The sequence below is a fragment of the Raphanus sativus genome, chromosome 8 (assembly GCF_000801105.2).
Source record: "Raphanus sativus cultivar WK10039 chromosome 8, ASM80110v3, whole genome shotgun sequence".
Taxonomy (NCBI): domain Eukaryota; kingdom Viridiplantae; phylum Streptophyta; class Magnoliopsida; order Brassicales; family Brassicaceae; genus Raphanus; species Raphanus sativus.
In genome coordinates, this window is record NC_079518.1 from 21,960,482 (window position 1) to 21,976,139 (window position 15,658).

The window sequence follows — 15,658 nt, forward strand, 5'->3', positions numbered from 1 at the left end:
ATAGGTTTAATTACCATGTCTGACCCCGTCCACGTGGATATTGAGTGAGATATGGAAGATGGTCACGACCCGGCTGTCGAACAAACTCCGCAACTCTCAGAAGTGCCGGATGAGCAGGAGCAGGAGCGGGAGTGGGTGCCACACCGGGAGCGGGAGAAGAATGAGAGGGAAATGGAGAGGGAGATGTCTGGTAGGAGCTGTAGGGCGATGCGGAACCCGAAATGGAGCCGCTCCCCGAACCACCACGACCACGACGCTGTCGAGAGCGGGTCTGTTCCTCTTGAGACCTTTATATAAATAAATTTTATTTAATATATACAATTATTTATTTAATTTGTTAATATATTAAAATTGTTTAATAATAACAAAAAAAGTTTAAATATATAAAAATAGTTTAAATATTTTAATAAATTATTAAATGATTACAAAAAAAGTTTTAATATTTAAATATTGTTTAATAATTACAAAAAAGTTTTAATATATTAAAAATTGTTTAATAATTACAAAAAAAGTTTTACTATATTAAAAATAGTTTAATAATAACAAAAATAGTTTTAATATATTAAAAATAGTTTAATAAATAAAAAATAGTTTTAATATATAAAAATAGTTTTAAAAATCAAAAAACTTTTTAAAAATAAAAAAAACATTTTAAAAAACAAAAAAACGTTTTAAAAAATCAAAAAAACGTTTTAAAAAATCAAAAAAACGTTTTAAAAAATCAAAAAACGTTTTAAAAAATCAAAAAAAAGTTTTAAAAAATCAAAAACACAAAATAAATCAAAAAACAAATATATACCAAAATCCAAACAACAATTCAAACATGCAAATCCTAAACTATCCATTCAATCCTAGAATTTTCTATCTAACAACCTAAATTTCGAGATCTATGAAGAGAGGAAGAGAAGAGATGAATTACTTACATGGGAAAAGAGGAGAGGAAGAGAGGAGAGGAAGGAGGCCGAGAGGAGAGGAGAGGAGATCCGTGGAGGAAGAGAGAAGAGAGGAGAGGAGAAGGAGAGGAGCCGCGAGGAAGAGAGAGGAGAGGAGAAGGAGAAGAGGCGCGAGAGAGAGGAAGAGAGGAATCGATGGAGAGAAATGGGGAAGAAAAGAATGAAAACCTAATTTATGACGGGTCCGACGGAGAGGGTCCGTCGAAATTTCCTCACAATTTTTAATGTGGTCGTCGAAATTTCCTCGAAATTCTCTTATTGTCGGCTAGGGTTGCCTGGTTAAAGAAAAACAGTCCGAGGAAAAATTTCCTCACAATATTGTGAGGAAATTTCGAGGAAAGAGGGTTTGGGTTTTGAAAACATCGATTTTTTCCCCTATGTCATTTCTTATACAAGTGTAATTCATAATAATGAGGTTTCTTTGTATAGATGATCATAAACAATGAAATAACACAATTACAAAAATTATTGTAAGTATTTCCTTTAACGTTTATTAAAATGTATAAGTGTTTATCTTATGTTGTGTGGTTTTCGTCTCAATCCGTAAAACATTGTTTTCGGGTTAAAACCCTAAAGTTTGACTTTATAATCTGGCTAAGACACTTAATGAAGGTTATATACGTGTTATTCAATCCGCAAAACGTTGTTTTCAGTTTAAAACCCCCTGTTCCTCGAAATTCCCTCGAAATATTGTGAGGGAATTTCGAGGAACATCCAAAAATTTTCGAGGTCCTCGAAATTTCCTCGAAATGTTTCGAGGGAATTTCGAGGAAGCACAAAAAAATTTATGTTCCCTCGAAACTTCCTCGAAATATTTCGAGGAATTTTCGAGGAAACAAAGTGTTTTAAATCAAACCCCTAAAATTATCTTGGTCGTCGAAATTTCCTCGAAATATTTCGAGGGAATTTCGAGGAACAGGGTGTTTTCAATCAAACCCCTAAACCGTTAAGGGTCATTCCGAGGAAATTTCGAGGAAACCCTAACTTCCCTCGAAATTTCCTCGAAATACATTTAAAAAAAAAAAAAATCTACTCTGATTCCGAGTCATCATCAGCAGATGAATCTGAATCTGGATCTTGGTGAAACTCTCCAATAACTGGTTCATCCTGTGCGTGAACGACGGCTTCCTCTGCGAAATTGGTGAAATCTACTACAAGGCCAACTCCTGCTACATCTTCTGCTGCACTTAAGTTACTGGATGTGATTGGTTGTAGTGGGTCTTCCAGCTCAGAACTCCCCTGAACTCGGCCTCTCGGGTTGAGTCTGGTAACAGTAACCCATGGATCATCTCTGTTCCTTATCCGGGGGTACTTGATATAACAAACCTGTAACATTTTAAAATTTTTAGTACAAGTTTAAATTATTACACATGATGACCAATCATTCTGAATAATTAACATTTACTTACCTGATCGGCCTGAGAAGCAAGAATGAAAGGATCATAATATTGCAGCTTTCGTCTCGAATTAACTGATGTAACACCAAATGCATCTGTTCTCACACCTCGATCTGGAGTGATGTCGTGCCAATCACAATAGAAAACAGTACAGCGCAATCCAAGCAAGCCCAAATACTTGATTTCCAAAATCTCATGTATGTGTCCGTAGTATACATCATCTCCCGATGCAGAACAAACGCCAGCATCATAGGTCGTACGCGAACGTTTCGTCTTTTCAGTTGTGAATGCATATCCTCGAGTACAAAATCTCGGATATGACTTCACAACATAGTTTGGTCCAACCACCATCTCGCGTATCCAATCGTCAAATGTTTCACCTCTGGCCAAACCAGCAGACACCTATTAATAGCACATATATATGAGTATAAATATGTGATAAATGATTTTTTAATTTGTTTAAGGCACTCACATAAGTAAACATCCATCCAGCAAATTCTCTTTGCTTCATTTCTTCTAGTTCTGCCTCTGTAGCGTATCTATATTCGAACCGCTTTTCTGCCATGAAAATCCTGTGATGACAAAAATGTAATTAATTAAGATATAAATGTTAATTTGTTAAAATAAAATTTTGTAAGATAATAAACTTACCTCTCATATTGAAGAACATCTTCGCAGTTGGTGAGCAAATATGTTTGCAAATGACTGCGCTCCTGCTCAGTAAGTCGACGGTCCTTTGATTTTCCGCTAAGTCGTCCAACATCTGTGAAAATGTCAGGAACCGTAACATGGTATGTTGCCCGTTCGCCTCTATCATCATGCCGAGCAGGTCTTCTGTTTTTGGTCTGAACTTCTGCTGGAAAGTAGTACTCAGCAAAGTTTGAAATTTCTTCATTGATCATCTGTGCGACTATAGAACCTTCCACCCTACTTAGATTTTTCACCATTTTCTTCAAATGAAACATATACCGCTCATACAGATACATCCATCTATACTGCACAGGACCACCAAGTTCCAATTCTCTTGCCAAGTGAATAACAAGATGCTCCATAACATCAAAAAATGAGGGAGGAAATATCTTCTCAAGGTTGCACTGAATCACGGCTATGTTAGTCTTCAGATTTTCAATACCTTCAAGAGTCACTGATCTGGCGCATAAATCGCGGAAGAAAGCACTTATCCCTGCAATTGCTTCATAAACATTTCGTGGTAATAGTTCCTTGAAAGCAAACGGAAGTAAGCGCTGCATCAACACATGACAATCGTGACTTTTTAAGCCAATAAACTTTCCTTCTTTTCTGTCGATACAGTTACGCAAATTAGATGCGTAACCGTCTGGAAACTCCACATCGTTTGAAATCCAATCAAAGAACGCATCTTTTCCTTCTGCATCAAGTCGGTATATGGGAAAAGGAGCCCTACCATTCTCATCAACATGAAGTTCTGAACGAGCACATATATCGACTAAATCCAGTCTTGACTTCAAGTTATCCTTTGTTTTACCTTGAACGTTAAGGATCGTGTTCATGAGATTGTCAAAAAAATTCTTCTCAATATGCATGACATCTAAATTATGCCTTAGCAAATGATCCTCCCAGTATGGCAGATCCCAGAATATACTTTTTTTGTGCCAGTTATGTAGGTTTCCAACAGCATCTACCGGAAAACGCGCATGTCCACCGATGTCTGGCGTCCTTTCTGCACCAAAATCTCTTAGTTGTGTCTTCAAACCTTTCCCACTAATTTCCGCAGGTGGACTGTCAAACACCTTCTTGTTCTTAGTAAACAAATTCCTACTCCTACGATATGGATGATCAGGTGGTAGGAATCTCCTGTGACAGTCAAACCAACACGTTTTCCTTCCGTGTTTTAGTTGGAAAGCATCAGTGTTATCTTGACAATATGGACATGATAGCCTTCCATGCGTTGTCCATCCAGATAACATACCATATGCTGGAAAATCACTTATTGTCCACATTAGTACTGCCCGCATTTGAAAGTTTTCTTTACACGAAATATCGTATGTTTCAGCACCTTGAGCCCATAGTTGTTGCAACTCATATATTAGTGGCTGAAGAAACACATCAAGTGATCTCTTAGGATGCTCTGGTCCGGGAACGAGAATGGAGAGAAACAAAAACTATCGTCGCAAGCACAAAAACTATCGTCGCAAGCACAAGTTTGGGGGTAAGTTGTATGGTGTAACAATGACTGGCCATAGAGAATATTGTCTTCCACTCTTCCCATACGGGCTGAAACCATCAGTACATAATCCAAGGTAGACATTTCTTCTCTCATACGCAAAGTCGGGATACTTTGATTGGAAATGTTTTCACGCTTTTGCATCTGAAGGATGTCTAATCTCACCATCTGTTGAGTGCTCCGCATGCCATCTCATTCGTTGCGCTGTGCGTTCTGAAAGATACAACCTCTGCAACCTTTCCGTCAAAGGCAAATACCACATCCTTTTATATGGCACTGGAACTCTTCCACTCGTATCTTTATAACGAGGCTTCCCACAAAATTTGCATGTAGTCCGCTGATCATCCGCCCTCCAATAAATCATGCAGTTATCGCTGCATACATCTATTACCTGATAAGATAAACCAACCCCAGCTACGAGTTTTTGAACCTCGTAGTATGAACCTGGAGCTACATTATCCTCAGGTAGAATACCTTTAACAAAATTAGCTATCGCATCCACACAGTCTTCAGCCAAGTTATAATCTGTTTTAATGCCCATCAGTCTCATAGCAGATGATAAAGCTGAATGACCATCTCTGCAACCTTCATACAATGGTTGCTTTCCAGCATCCAACATTTCATAAAATCTCCTAGCTTCTGCATTGGGTAAATCTTCCCCTCTAAAATGATCATTTATCATCTGCTCAGTACCTACACCATAATCTACATATGCCCTAATTGGTTCTTCTAATCTAACCGCCGGCTGAGGTTCGCTAGTACTACCAAGTTCATAATCAGTTTCCCCATGATGATACCAAATTTTGTAACTTCGTGTAAACCCACTCAATAATAGATGAGTCCAAACATCCCACTCTTTAATAACTTTTCTATTTTTACAATTAGAGCAAGGACATCTTAACTTACCTGTTTCTGCTTCCGGTTGTTTGCGAGCTACCCTCATGAACTCGATTATACCTTGATTGTATTCTTCCGTAAGCAATCTCGTGTCCGGATCCAAATGAGGTCGATCCATCCAAGAACGAAAATAATTTGAAGAAGACATGTTTTTTTGGAATCAAATTCGTGAGACTAGGAGAGAAGAAGAAAAGAAATGGAGTGAATGAAGAGGAAGAGGGATGGCTGTATTTATAGATGAAATCCTCCCGGCATACTGAGGAAATTTCGAGGAAATTTCGAGGGAAACAGACATTTCCTCGAAATTTCCTCGAAATTGTTTAAATCCCCCAACGGCTCTCCCAACGGCTCTCTAACGGCTACAAGATGTCGTCGCAATATTAGAAATATCCGTCGATTTTTTCCGACGACCCTAGTTTCCTCGGTATTCCCTCGAAAAATACCGAGGAAGTTGGTCTTCCTCGAAATTTGCTCAAAAAATAGTGAGGAAATTTCGAGGAAACCCAATTTCTTGGTTTCCTCGGTATTTCCTCGATATTTTGTCAGAAATTTCCGAGGAACTCATTTTCCCTCGGTATTTCTCTCAGAATCTGCGTGTTTTCTTGTAGTGGAAGATTTACGTTCGTGTTACCAATCTACCAGTTAATGATCAGATTCGGAACATAAGGTAACTAATATAGTTGAACCCCTTGGATAGGGATGATGAGTATGCAATCATTTACCACATTTCAAGTTAAACTTTTTTTGTTTGTTAATTGTCAGGCAGATTCATCTTAACACGATGATCCGCATTGGTGGAGTTGTCACGAGGCGTTCTGGTGTCTTTCCTCAGCTGCAGCAGGTGAAATATGATTGTAACAAGTGTGGGGCAATCTTGGGACCTTTCTTCCAAAACTCGTATTCAGAAGTCAAGGTCGGTTCTTGTTCTGAATGCCAGTCAAAAGGACCGTTTACTGTTAATGTCGAACAGGTACACGGCTTATATGGTCTCTCTATCATATTCCTTTAAATGAATGAGCTTGGGTGTAAGCTTTCGATTGGAATGTGAAGTTGACCACACTGTTAATTAGTCTCTCTTTGTTTCAGACGATTTACAGGAACTATCAGAAGCTTACCATCCAAGAGAGTCCAGGAACAGTGCCTGCTGGACGACTTCCTAGACACAAGGAAGTTATCTTGCTGAATGACCTTATTGATTGTGCTCGTCCTGGAGAAGAAATTGTACCTTCTATCACACGTTACTGTATTAGAATACTTGCACCCCTGTATATTATATATGCCTGATTTTATCGTGCATGACTTGTTTTGCAGGAGGTTACTGGGATATATACCAACAAGTTTGACCTGTCTTTGAACACAAAGAATGGGTTTCCTGTCTTTGCCACTGTGGTGGAAGCAAACTATGTTACAAAGAAGCAAGACCTCTTCTCTGCGTACAAGCTAACACAGGAAGACAAGACCCAATCGAAGAGCTATCCAAGGATCCACGTATAGTTGAACGTGTAAGCTGGATAGAAATCGTTTGAATTTGTTCAAATTTAAGTTCATCCCACTTAATTTTATTTCAATCTCTCTCTCAGATCATTAAGTCAATTGCTCCGTCAATATATGGCCACGAAGATATCAAGACAGCTATTGCTCTTGCGATGTTTGGAGGCCAAGAGAAAAACATTAAAGGGAAACACAGACTGCGTGGAGACATTAATGTACTTCTACTAGGAGATCCAGGAACAGCAAAATCACAATTTCTGAAGTAAGTATATATTTTTTTCTGACTTTCTGTAACGAGCATTCCACTAATAGCAAACAAATATTTTCTTCTAGATACGTTGAGAAAACTGGTCAGAGAGCTGTCTACACGACTGGAAAGGGAGCTTCTGCTGTTGGTCTGACTGCATCAGTACACAAGGATCCAGTTACAAGGGAATGGACTCTTGAAGGAGGGGCTCTTGTACTTGCTGACCGAGGAATCTGTCTTATCGATGAGTTTGATAAGATGAATGATCAGGACAGGTAACAAAATGCAACTAAAAATGGTTTACCTTTACTGGAGAAATGATGCTTATTGCCTATGTTTGATTACCAGGGTGAGTATCCATGAAGCCATGGAACAGCAGAGTGATACGAGCCGTTTGTGATCTCGTAACCGGTGCCGTGATTACACGTGAACAAAAGAAAGATAAATAGCTAAGCTTCCTTTAACCCTAAGCTCTCTTGGAGATTAAGGTTAATTGTTGGAAGTTCCCTCTTTATTCATCATAGAGAACCATTATATAGGTTATGACATATCATAACCTAAATAAAAAAGGAAAATACTTATAAGTTTAATTAAAAGGAAAACACCTAAATCTTAATCTAACGTAAAACATAAACCATTAAAACCATAACTCTTGTTCTAAACCATATGTCATATCATTACTCCCCCCCCCGACTAGGAGCTTGTCCTCAAGCTCCAGGTATGCCTCTAGCAGCTTCTCTTCTTCCTCCCACATATTCATCAAACTCTTCTTCATTGAATGGTTCATCCTTTTGATCATCCCCGTCTGTGACAGGCATTATATGAAAAAGGACAGGGTTACAAACATGATCTCTAGTGTAGAGTTCATCGCAATTGAAACAAAGTCCTTTTGCTCGACGTTCTGCCATTTCTGCTACAGTCAGTTTCTTCCAATATTGTTTTTGTAGAGCATGTTTAGCTTCTTCCTTTCGGGTCTGATGAGCTTCTTTGTCATGTTCTTTCTTCTCTAGCATTTTTGGTGCAGTGTTTTGGACTAAATGTCCAGATAGTGGAGCCATATGTCCACCAAACGTTCTAGCTCGTTTATCACCATCAATCTTGTATTCATTGTCTCGAGCATATTCCATTGCTTCAAAAATTGTCTCTGGTCTAAGATACTCCACTTCTTTTCTCAAGTTATCGGTCAAACCGGCACAGAACTGCCACAACTGTTGATCACCCGAGAGTCTTGTTTGTCGGCTTAGACATTCTTCAAACTGATTGCAGTACTCATCCACTGTTCCAGTGTGTCTAAGATTTGACAATTCTCCCACTGGGTTTACTGCATCTGCCTTTCCAAATCGACTTTTGCAGATCCTTTTAAACTCCTCCCATCCAAGCCTATGTGTAACCAATCGTCGCAAGTTGAGGTTCCAGTGGTACGCTTGTCCGGTTAAAACAAAAGTTGCTTGTCTAACTTTCGCATCATCACTGAATATTCTTTGGTCCGCAAAGAAGTCATCACACTTTTGTAACCACTCCATAGCATTCGTTGTCCCATCAAACGGTGGAAACTCTATTTTGGCTGCCTTCACACATCTTCTTTCGAAGTTGTTGCTTCTGTCCTCACGAGCTTCATAATATTCTCTCTCCGGCAACCCCTCCGAGTTTCGAAAATCTCCAGGATTTGGAAGATAGTCGAGTGGTGCTGCTCCGATTGGTCTGACATTCCAGTCTCCTCCTCCATCAGCTCGACGATTTCCTCGTTCTCTGCCCACCGCTCGTGCCTGCCATGGTCCACTGAAGTTACCGGGTCGTTGGTATCCTCCAAGGGACGTGCCTGCTTCACCTGCTTGTAGCGGCAGTGCTTTTCCTCCCTTGCTCCTACTAAAGTTCTCAACTTCGGATAGCTCTTCTGTTGAAAATTTGATAGCCGATGAATGATCTTGAAGAACCCCCTTCTTCTTAATATCTTGAGCTTTAGGAGATGAAGGCTGTGATTCCAAAGCATTCACTCTTTCTGTTAGGGATCTCAAATCACTCTTCAACTCACTCCCCATGTTTTCGATCTTTGCCATCATAATAGCAAGTTGCTCCATAACATTTGTTTCCTCTCCCATCGAATCGTTCGGCTCTGATACCAAATTGATACGAGCCGTTTGTGATCTCGTAACCGGTGCCGTGATTACACGTGAACAAAAGAAAGATAAATAGCTAAGCTTCCTTTAACCCTAAGCTCTCTTGGAGATTAAGGTTAATTGTTGGAAGTTCCCTCTTTATTCATCATAGAGAACCATTATATAGGTTATGACATATCATAACCTAAATAAAAAAGGAAAATACTTATAAGTTTAATTAAAAGGAAAACACCTAAATCTTAATCTAACGTAAAACATAAACCATTAAAACCATAACTCTTGTTCTAAACCATATGTCATATCACAGAGTATCAGTATATCGAAGGCAGGAATTGTTACTTCTCTGCAAGCTCGTTGCTCTGTTATTGCTGCAGCTAATCCAGTTGGTGGAAGGTACGAAAATATCCAAGGCTCCCAGTCCACTGACTTGTCTTCTATTATTAGTGCTGTTATATATGTTTGTGCTATTACAATTTCAGGTACGATTCATCCAAATCATTTGCACAAAATGTGGAGTTGACAGATCCGATCCTTTCACGTTTTGATATCCTTTGTGTTGTCAAGGTCTTTTCTCTAAAACATATACTTAACATTCTTGTGTTCACTGATTACGTTAACTTTTTTGGTTATTGACAAGAGTTACACCCATTATATGGCTGCAGGATGTGGTTGACCCAGTGAACGATGAAATGCTTGCTGAATTTGTTGTCAATAGTCACTTCAAGTCACAACCTAAAGGTGATAAACTGGATGATAGCGAGCCACAAGATGGCGTTCAAGATTTTAGCGGTTCTTCTGATCCCGAGGTTTGTGACTTTCAAACGTAGCTGCTTCGTTGATGTTTCCATGTCTTGACAGCAGTGTTATTTTCTTGTATACTCTGCAGGTTCTTCCCCAGAACTTGCTGAGGAAATACTTAACATACTCGAAGCTGTATGTATTCCCTAAACTGAGTGAAATAGATGCCAAGAAGTTGGAAACTGTTTATGCTAATCTAAGAAGAGAATCAATGGTAAGTGTTCATGATTTTAATTGGTACTGATGGGTTACCGTCTTTCTCAAACATCATCCCGCCATAATCTTTTGGCCTGCTTAATCTTTTGTTCAGAACGGGCAAGGGGTTTCTATTGCAACAAGGCACCTCGAGTCCATGATCCGAATGTCTGAAGCAAATGCTAGGATGCACCTTAGACAGTATGTCACAGAAGAAGATGTTAACATGGCCATTCGTGTCCTTCTTGACTCTTTCATATCAACTCAGAAAATTGGTGTCCAGAGAACACTGAGAGAGGTATGCACAAACTTTTCATTGAGCTTCTTTGGATTCGATAGGATATGAGAAAAAGACAAAAATAGCACCAAATTAAGTTTTTGTCACAAAAATAGCATCACAAAGAGAAAAATGACCAAAAGAAGTTTTATTGAAGGATAAATATGCATTTATAACTCTTGGGTTAATTAATTTAAGATTTAGGGTTTAGAGGTAAGGGGTGGGATTTTAAAAATGTGTTCAAATTTTTAAAAATAAAAAATAAATATTAAAATTTTCAAAACAAAAAGGTGCTATTTTGGTCATATTATGTTTTGAGTGCTATTTTTGTGACAAAAACTTAAAAGGTGTTATTTTAGAGATTTGCCCGACTGATATTGCATTGATGAAAACTGATTTATTTCTGTGCAGACTTTTATACGTTACATAACATACAAAAAGGACTTCAACTCACTGCTGTTCGTTCTTCTGAAAGAGCTAGTGAGGAATGCTTTGAGGTTTGAAGAAATCATTACGGGATCAAACTCGGGACTATCTTCTATCGAAGTTAAGATAGAGGAGTTGCAGACGAAGGTAAAAAGTTCATGCTATTCCATATATACAGTTAGAAGTATGGTTCTTATAACTGCTTATGTCTACAATTGCAGGCCAAGGAATACGACATTACAGATCTACGGCCGTTCTTTTCGAGCACAGATTTTACCAAAGCTCATTTCGAGTTGGATCATGGTCGAGGAGTGATCAAATGTCCTAGAAGGGTTGTGGCTTGGTAAACAATAAGGCAAGAGATTCCGGCTACTAAAAACTTACTTGAGTTTTCACTAGACATTCGAATATTGTTGGATTTTTAGAAGATGGTTTCGTTTCAAGTTAAGATTATAAGTTGTTCTAGGATTTTAACTCGGTTCGTCTACCTTGAAATCTACATTTTGAGCCTTAGGCACCTCTGACGAATTAGAACCGGCTTTGAATAGGTCACTGAAATCTTATAGATTTTGGAAGATGTAAAATTTTGTATATTCGAGAAGATTGCCAAAAGTTCCAGGTCTTTAAAATAACCAAAATGCTCAATGTTCGTCACTTATATTTTCAATACTAAATTCCAAGAGCCCAACTACAAACAAATATAAATTATAAAATCATTTGTAATGGAACTCAGTTTTTATTTTAAAATAATATAATAAATTAATATTAAAAATAAAATTATTTTAATAAGAATAATAAAATATGATTTATGATATTAGTAATTTTTATTGTACAAAACAATATTTCTTAACTAAAATTAAAATGTATGATACGTGATTTTGGTAGATCTTTTTATTGTATAAAACTAATATTCTTAACGAAAAATTAAATTATTAGAACAAAATAAATACAAATATTCTTAAATAAAATAAAAGATGTATGATTTATGATTTTAGCAATTTTTATTGTACAAAACAAATGTTCTTAACTAAAATAAAAAATGTATGATTTATGATTTTAGTACTTTTTTACTGTACAAAACATATATTCTTAACTAAAATAAAAATCAATGATTTATGATTTTAGCTAATTTTTTATTGTATAGAAAATATATTCTTAACTAAAAATTAAAGTATTAACAAAATAAATACAAATATTCTTAACTAAAATAAAAAATGTATGTGACTTTAGTAATTTTTTATCGTACAAAAAATATTATTAACTAAAATAAAATTGTATGATTTATGATTTTAGTACATTTGTTATTGTAATAACCTTGGACTTTGTTTGGACAAAAAAACCTTGGACTTTGGCGTTTATAATAAACAAAGAAACATGTGGCTTTTATAATCAACAAATAACTAAGTTTCAGAATATCATAAATTATTTATATTATATTTAAGTGTGATTTTTAAATTTCTTTTTCATCTGCTACATTTTAAACATATATAAACGATGGATATTTAATAAAATACAAAAGAAGAAAGAAACAATTGTATGAATCAACTTCTGCGTCTCTGCCTAGGTAGCCTTTTTGTTTGACTTTGGCTTCTTAAATAGTTTATATCTGCCACATTTTAAAAATATATAAACGATGGATATTTAATAAAATACAAAAGAAGAAAGAAACAATTGTATGAATCAACTTCTGCGTCTCTGCCTAGGTAGCCTTTTTGTTTGACTTTGGCTTCTTAAATAGTTTATATCTCATCATCCCAAAGATTTTATAGAACCAAAATATACTCACGAGTTGTAATCCGGATCCCATTGCCTGTAAGAAAATAAGAAAAACTTATGATTTCGTCCAAAAGAAAAAGAAAAACTTATGGTAGAGTATCATATCCTAGTTAAGAAATTTAACTAAGATCGATATAAACTAACATCATATAATTTTATCTGTTATTTATTAAAGCTAGTTGTCTTTCACATGTTAATCCAAATGAAGAAGAAATTTTTGAAATCAAACTATGTAAGACGAGCACAAAATATATAATATATATATAAATACATATCAAGCCGTATTTTAAAATATTAGTTATTTCATATTTTTCACACTTGAAAAATATATTCTAATTTAATTATAAATACATAATTTTTATGATTGATTATTATAATAATTTTAAACCAAAACAATTTTTTTTGTTTTGAAGTTTACTATTATAGTACTATTTAATAAAAATTATAAAATTAAGATTTTATTTCAAGACAAATTCTTAAGAATATTTAAATATATTGTTGAGAACGAAAAGGAATAAAAATAAAATTCGTGGTAGTTCGGAAGACAATAGAACACTGGAGAATACCTTGATGAAGATGGGATTATCAGCCGTTAGACTTACGTAAACGAGAAAGGGTCCACACACAATTCTCGCCAATGTGAAGATAGTGGCAAAACACACCTATCATCAATTAATGTAGAGTTATATAATAACCTTCTTTTTGGTCAAGAACTTTTTTTAGAAGCTTTACACAAAAGTAGATTTCAAAGGACTGAAATGCTGACAGAACAAAGAAGTAGATTTGGGTATTACAGTACAGGAGGACCATACCTAACTAAGAAATCTTCAACAACTAACCATTTTTATTAATAATTGTATTTGAATGTTGCCTCCCAATTTTATGTGATAAGAATACTACATGCTTCAAGAATTTATACGGGTTTCAATTCATCATCTATCCTAGTTTGAAAAAAACAACTAACTCAAAAAAAAAAAAAATTCACACTTTTGTTTACTTAAAAAAAAATTTCACACCTAACGGATTCTAACATGTATTCGGTTTTCTGAACGAATATGATCGATTCGCTTGCAGTTAGCCTTGAATTGGTGACGGTAGATAAGTACATTAACCTTCTCTAGTTCCTGATTTCTAGTCCCCTCTCTAACGAATTTCCTTGATAAAATATCAATACTTCAATTTCCTTATGCTTTTGTATGGTCTTTTAATGGTATTGATCGTTTAGAAATTGTAAGAACACAAAATAAAAAGTGTATCAAATATATGTATACTCACATCAGCTGCTAGGTTGACGCTGGTGTCTCTGTATCCAATCTCTTTAAGAATCTCCCTTAAATGGTAAAAAGGACTGGATATCTCTGCTATCCACAGTGTAGCTATGATCTCAGATCCAGACTTCCAAATTAATTTTATACTAAAATTAGTAATCCAAAATCTCATATAGTATCGGGTAGATAACAATAAAAAGAAGATAAAAGGAACAATGATACCTTTTGGTAGGCAAGTCCAGCAACAAAACCAAGAATGCTGACAAAATGATGAACCGCATTGTCAATGCTGATCACTTGATCGAACTGGCAACATATGAGATCGTATATCATGTACGACAATGAAAACGCCATTGTATCCATCTGCTTGTGTTTCATCTCTCAATTTGTGTTACACGTGCAAAACTAGTTACTATAATAATTTTAAAATAATTAAGAAAATATAATGCAGTTAAGAAACCTGTTGGGGAGATGGCTTAGAAGCACGGGGACAAACAGGGCAAGACCAATCTTGAACAGAGAGAGTTGCTAACGTGACAGCGACTGTCGCGTGAACAGTTGAGAGAAGACGGTTGCTGAAGTCGAAGGAGTAGCTTGAGAAGATTCTTCTGGTGAGAATAAAGCTCACAGCCCATATGATTACTCCAATAACTATTATCTTAACGACTCTTATTTGTTCTTCCTCCATGTTATCTTCTTTCTTCCAATTCAAAAACTATATTGGTTATTTTGTAATGACGAAAGAAATATAGAGAGGATGAAGACTGGTGTGAGTGTTGTTAATAGGCTGACATTATTGGTTGTGTGTTAGTTGGGAACTTAAGGATTCAATGTAGTGGATCCCAGGGACATTATTTTTTTGGTGAAACTGATGTCATATTCACCTAAAATTATTCGATCCAAATTTTTTGGAAGTGTTACCTCTAGCTCACAATTAGCCAATCAAAGACGATTAAACACCCATATAACCGAGTGTTGTTTCTGCAAACTAAATTAGAGAACAAGTATAACTTTTCTAAAAAATATAAGAATACAAACAGCAAGAGACAAACCATTCCATATATTACATTTGTTTATAAGTAACTGAGATATCAATACTAAGACCGAACATTTTTCAAAAAACCATTGTTTTAAAAATCGGACAGAAAGCTGAACCAAAACAATTTTGGGTCACAGTTTAATATGGTTCAACCGGATCAAACATGCTTCAGTAATCTGATTTAATATATTTTTAGTTAGTAAATATTGCACATAACTAAAACATAGATAAATTTTAAACATAAAACATCTATCTATATATATCTATATAAAAATATGTTATTTATCTCCAGGGCATTTCACGTCACTAAGTCATGCTCTCACAGCACGACACGTGTCCGTTTTCGTTTTTCATTAACTCTATGTATTTTGGGCTTTTTCATTTATCTTTGTATAGTTGTATTTATTGACTATGAAAATTGGTCTAATAGTCTAATTGTGAAGATATTTTAAAAAAGTATTTGATGAAAGGTGACAAACATGAGAAACATGTAGAGAATTTGTAGGAATTTGTTACAAACAGAAAATCCTTTGTAACACCCATGAACCGTCCTAGTCATATGTCGAAACCATCG

General features: G+C 35.9%; 3 protein-coding genes across 6 annotated transcripts; 1 reads left to right on the top strand and 2 right to left on the bottom strand.

The window, feature by feature from the left end:
- Window positions 1-1,882: 1,882 nt before the first annotated feature.
- LOC130498544 (uncharacterized) lies at window positions 1,883-4,291 on the bottom strand. Its single transcript, XM_056991988.1, has 4 exons — window positions 3,002-4,291; window positions 2,823-2,922; window positions 2,363-2,752; window positions 1,883-2,279 (listed from the first exon to the last, which is right to left on the bottom strand). The coding sequence occupies exons 1-4, from the start codon at window positions 3,910-3,912 to the stop codon at window positions 1,983-1,985; spliced, it is 1,698 nt and encodes a 565-aa protein (XP_056847968.1). The 5' UTR covers window positions 3,913-4,291; the 3' UTR covers window positions 1,883-1,982.
- Window positions 4,292-4,474: 183 nt separating this feature from the next.
- Window positions 4,475-11,536, top strand: LOC108820289 (DNA replication licensing factor MCM2-like). The gene is given in 16 exon segments (XM_056992976.1): window positions 4,475-4,538; window positions 6,093-6,117; window positions 6,213-6,420; window positions 6,537-6,671; window positions 6,762-6,912; window positions 6,915-6,952; window positions 7,031-7,203; window positions 7,275-7,463; window positions 7,537-7,584; window positions 9,615-9,698; window positions 9,785-9,869; window positions 9,968-10,111; window positions 10,192-10,317; window positions 10,414-10,596; window positions 10,987-11,148; window positions 11,223-11,536. Coding segments are annotated over 16 exon segments (1,941 nt in total). The 3' UTR covers window positions 11,349-11,536.
- Window positions 11,537-12,402: 866 nt separating this feature from the next.
- Window positions 12,403-14,815, bottom strand: LOC108821544 (uncharacterized). Of its 4 annotated transcripts, XM_018594551.2 has the most exons (6): window positions 14,506-14,813; window positions 14,268-14,408; window positions 14,053-14,172; window positions 13,344-13,439; window positions 12,788-12,811; window positions 12,403-12,746 (listed from the first exon to the last, which is right to left on the bottom strand). In XM_018594551.2, the coding sequence occupies exons 1-6, from the start codon at window positions 14,731-14,733 to the stop codon at window positions 12,741-12,743; spliced, it is 615 nt and encodes a 204-aa protein (XP_018450053.1). In that variant the 5' UTR covers window positions 14,734-14,813; the 3' UTR covers window positions 12,403-12,740. The 4 variants fall into 4 exon arrangements, with proteins under 4 accessions (XP_018450053.1, XP_056848040.1, XP_056848038.1 ...); XM_056992060.1 differs by lacking the exon at window positions 13,344-13,439 and having other exon boundaries at window positions 14,506-14,814; XM_056992058.1 differs by having other exon boundaries at window positions 12,403-12,811; window positions 14,506-14,811.
- Window positions 14,816-15,658: the final 843 nt, after the last annotated feature.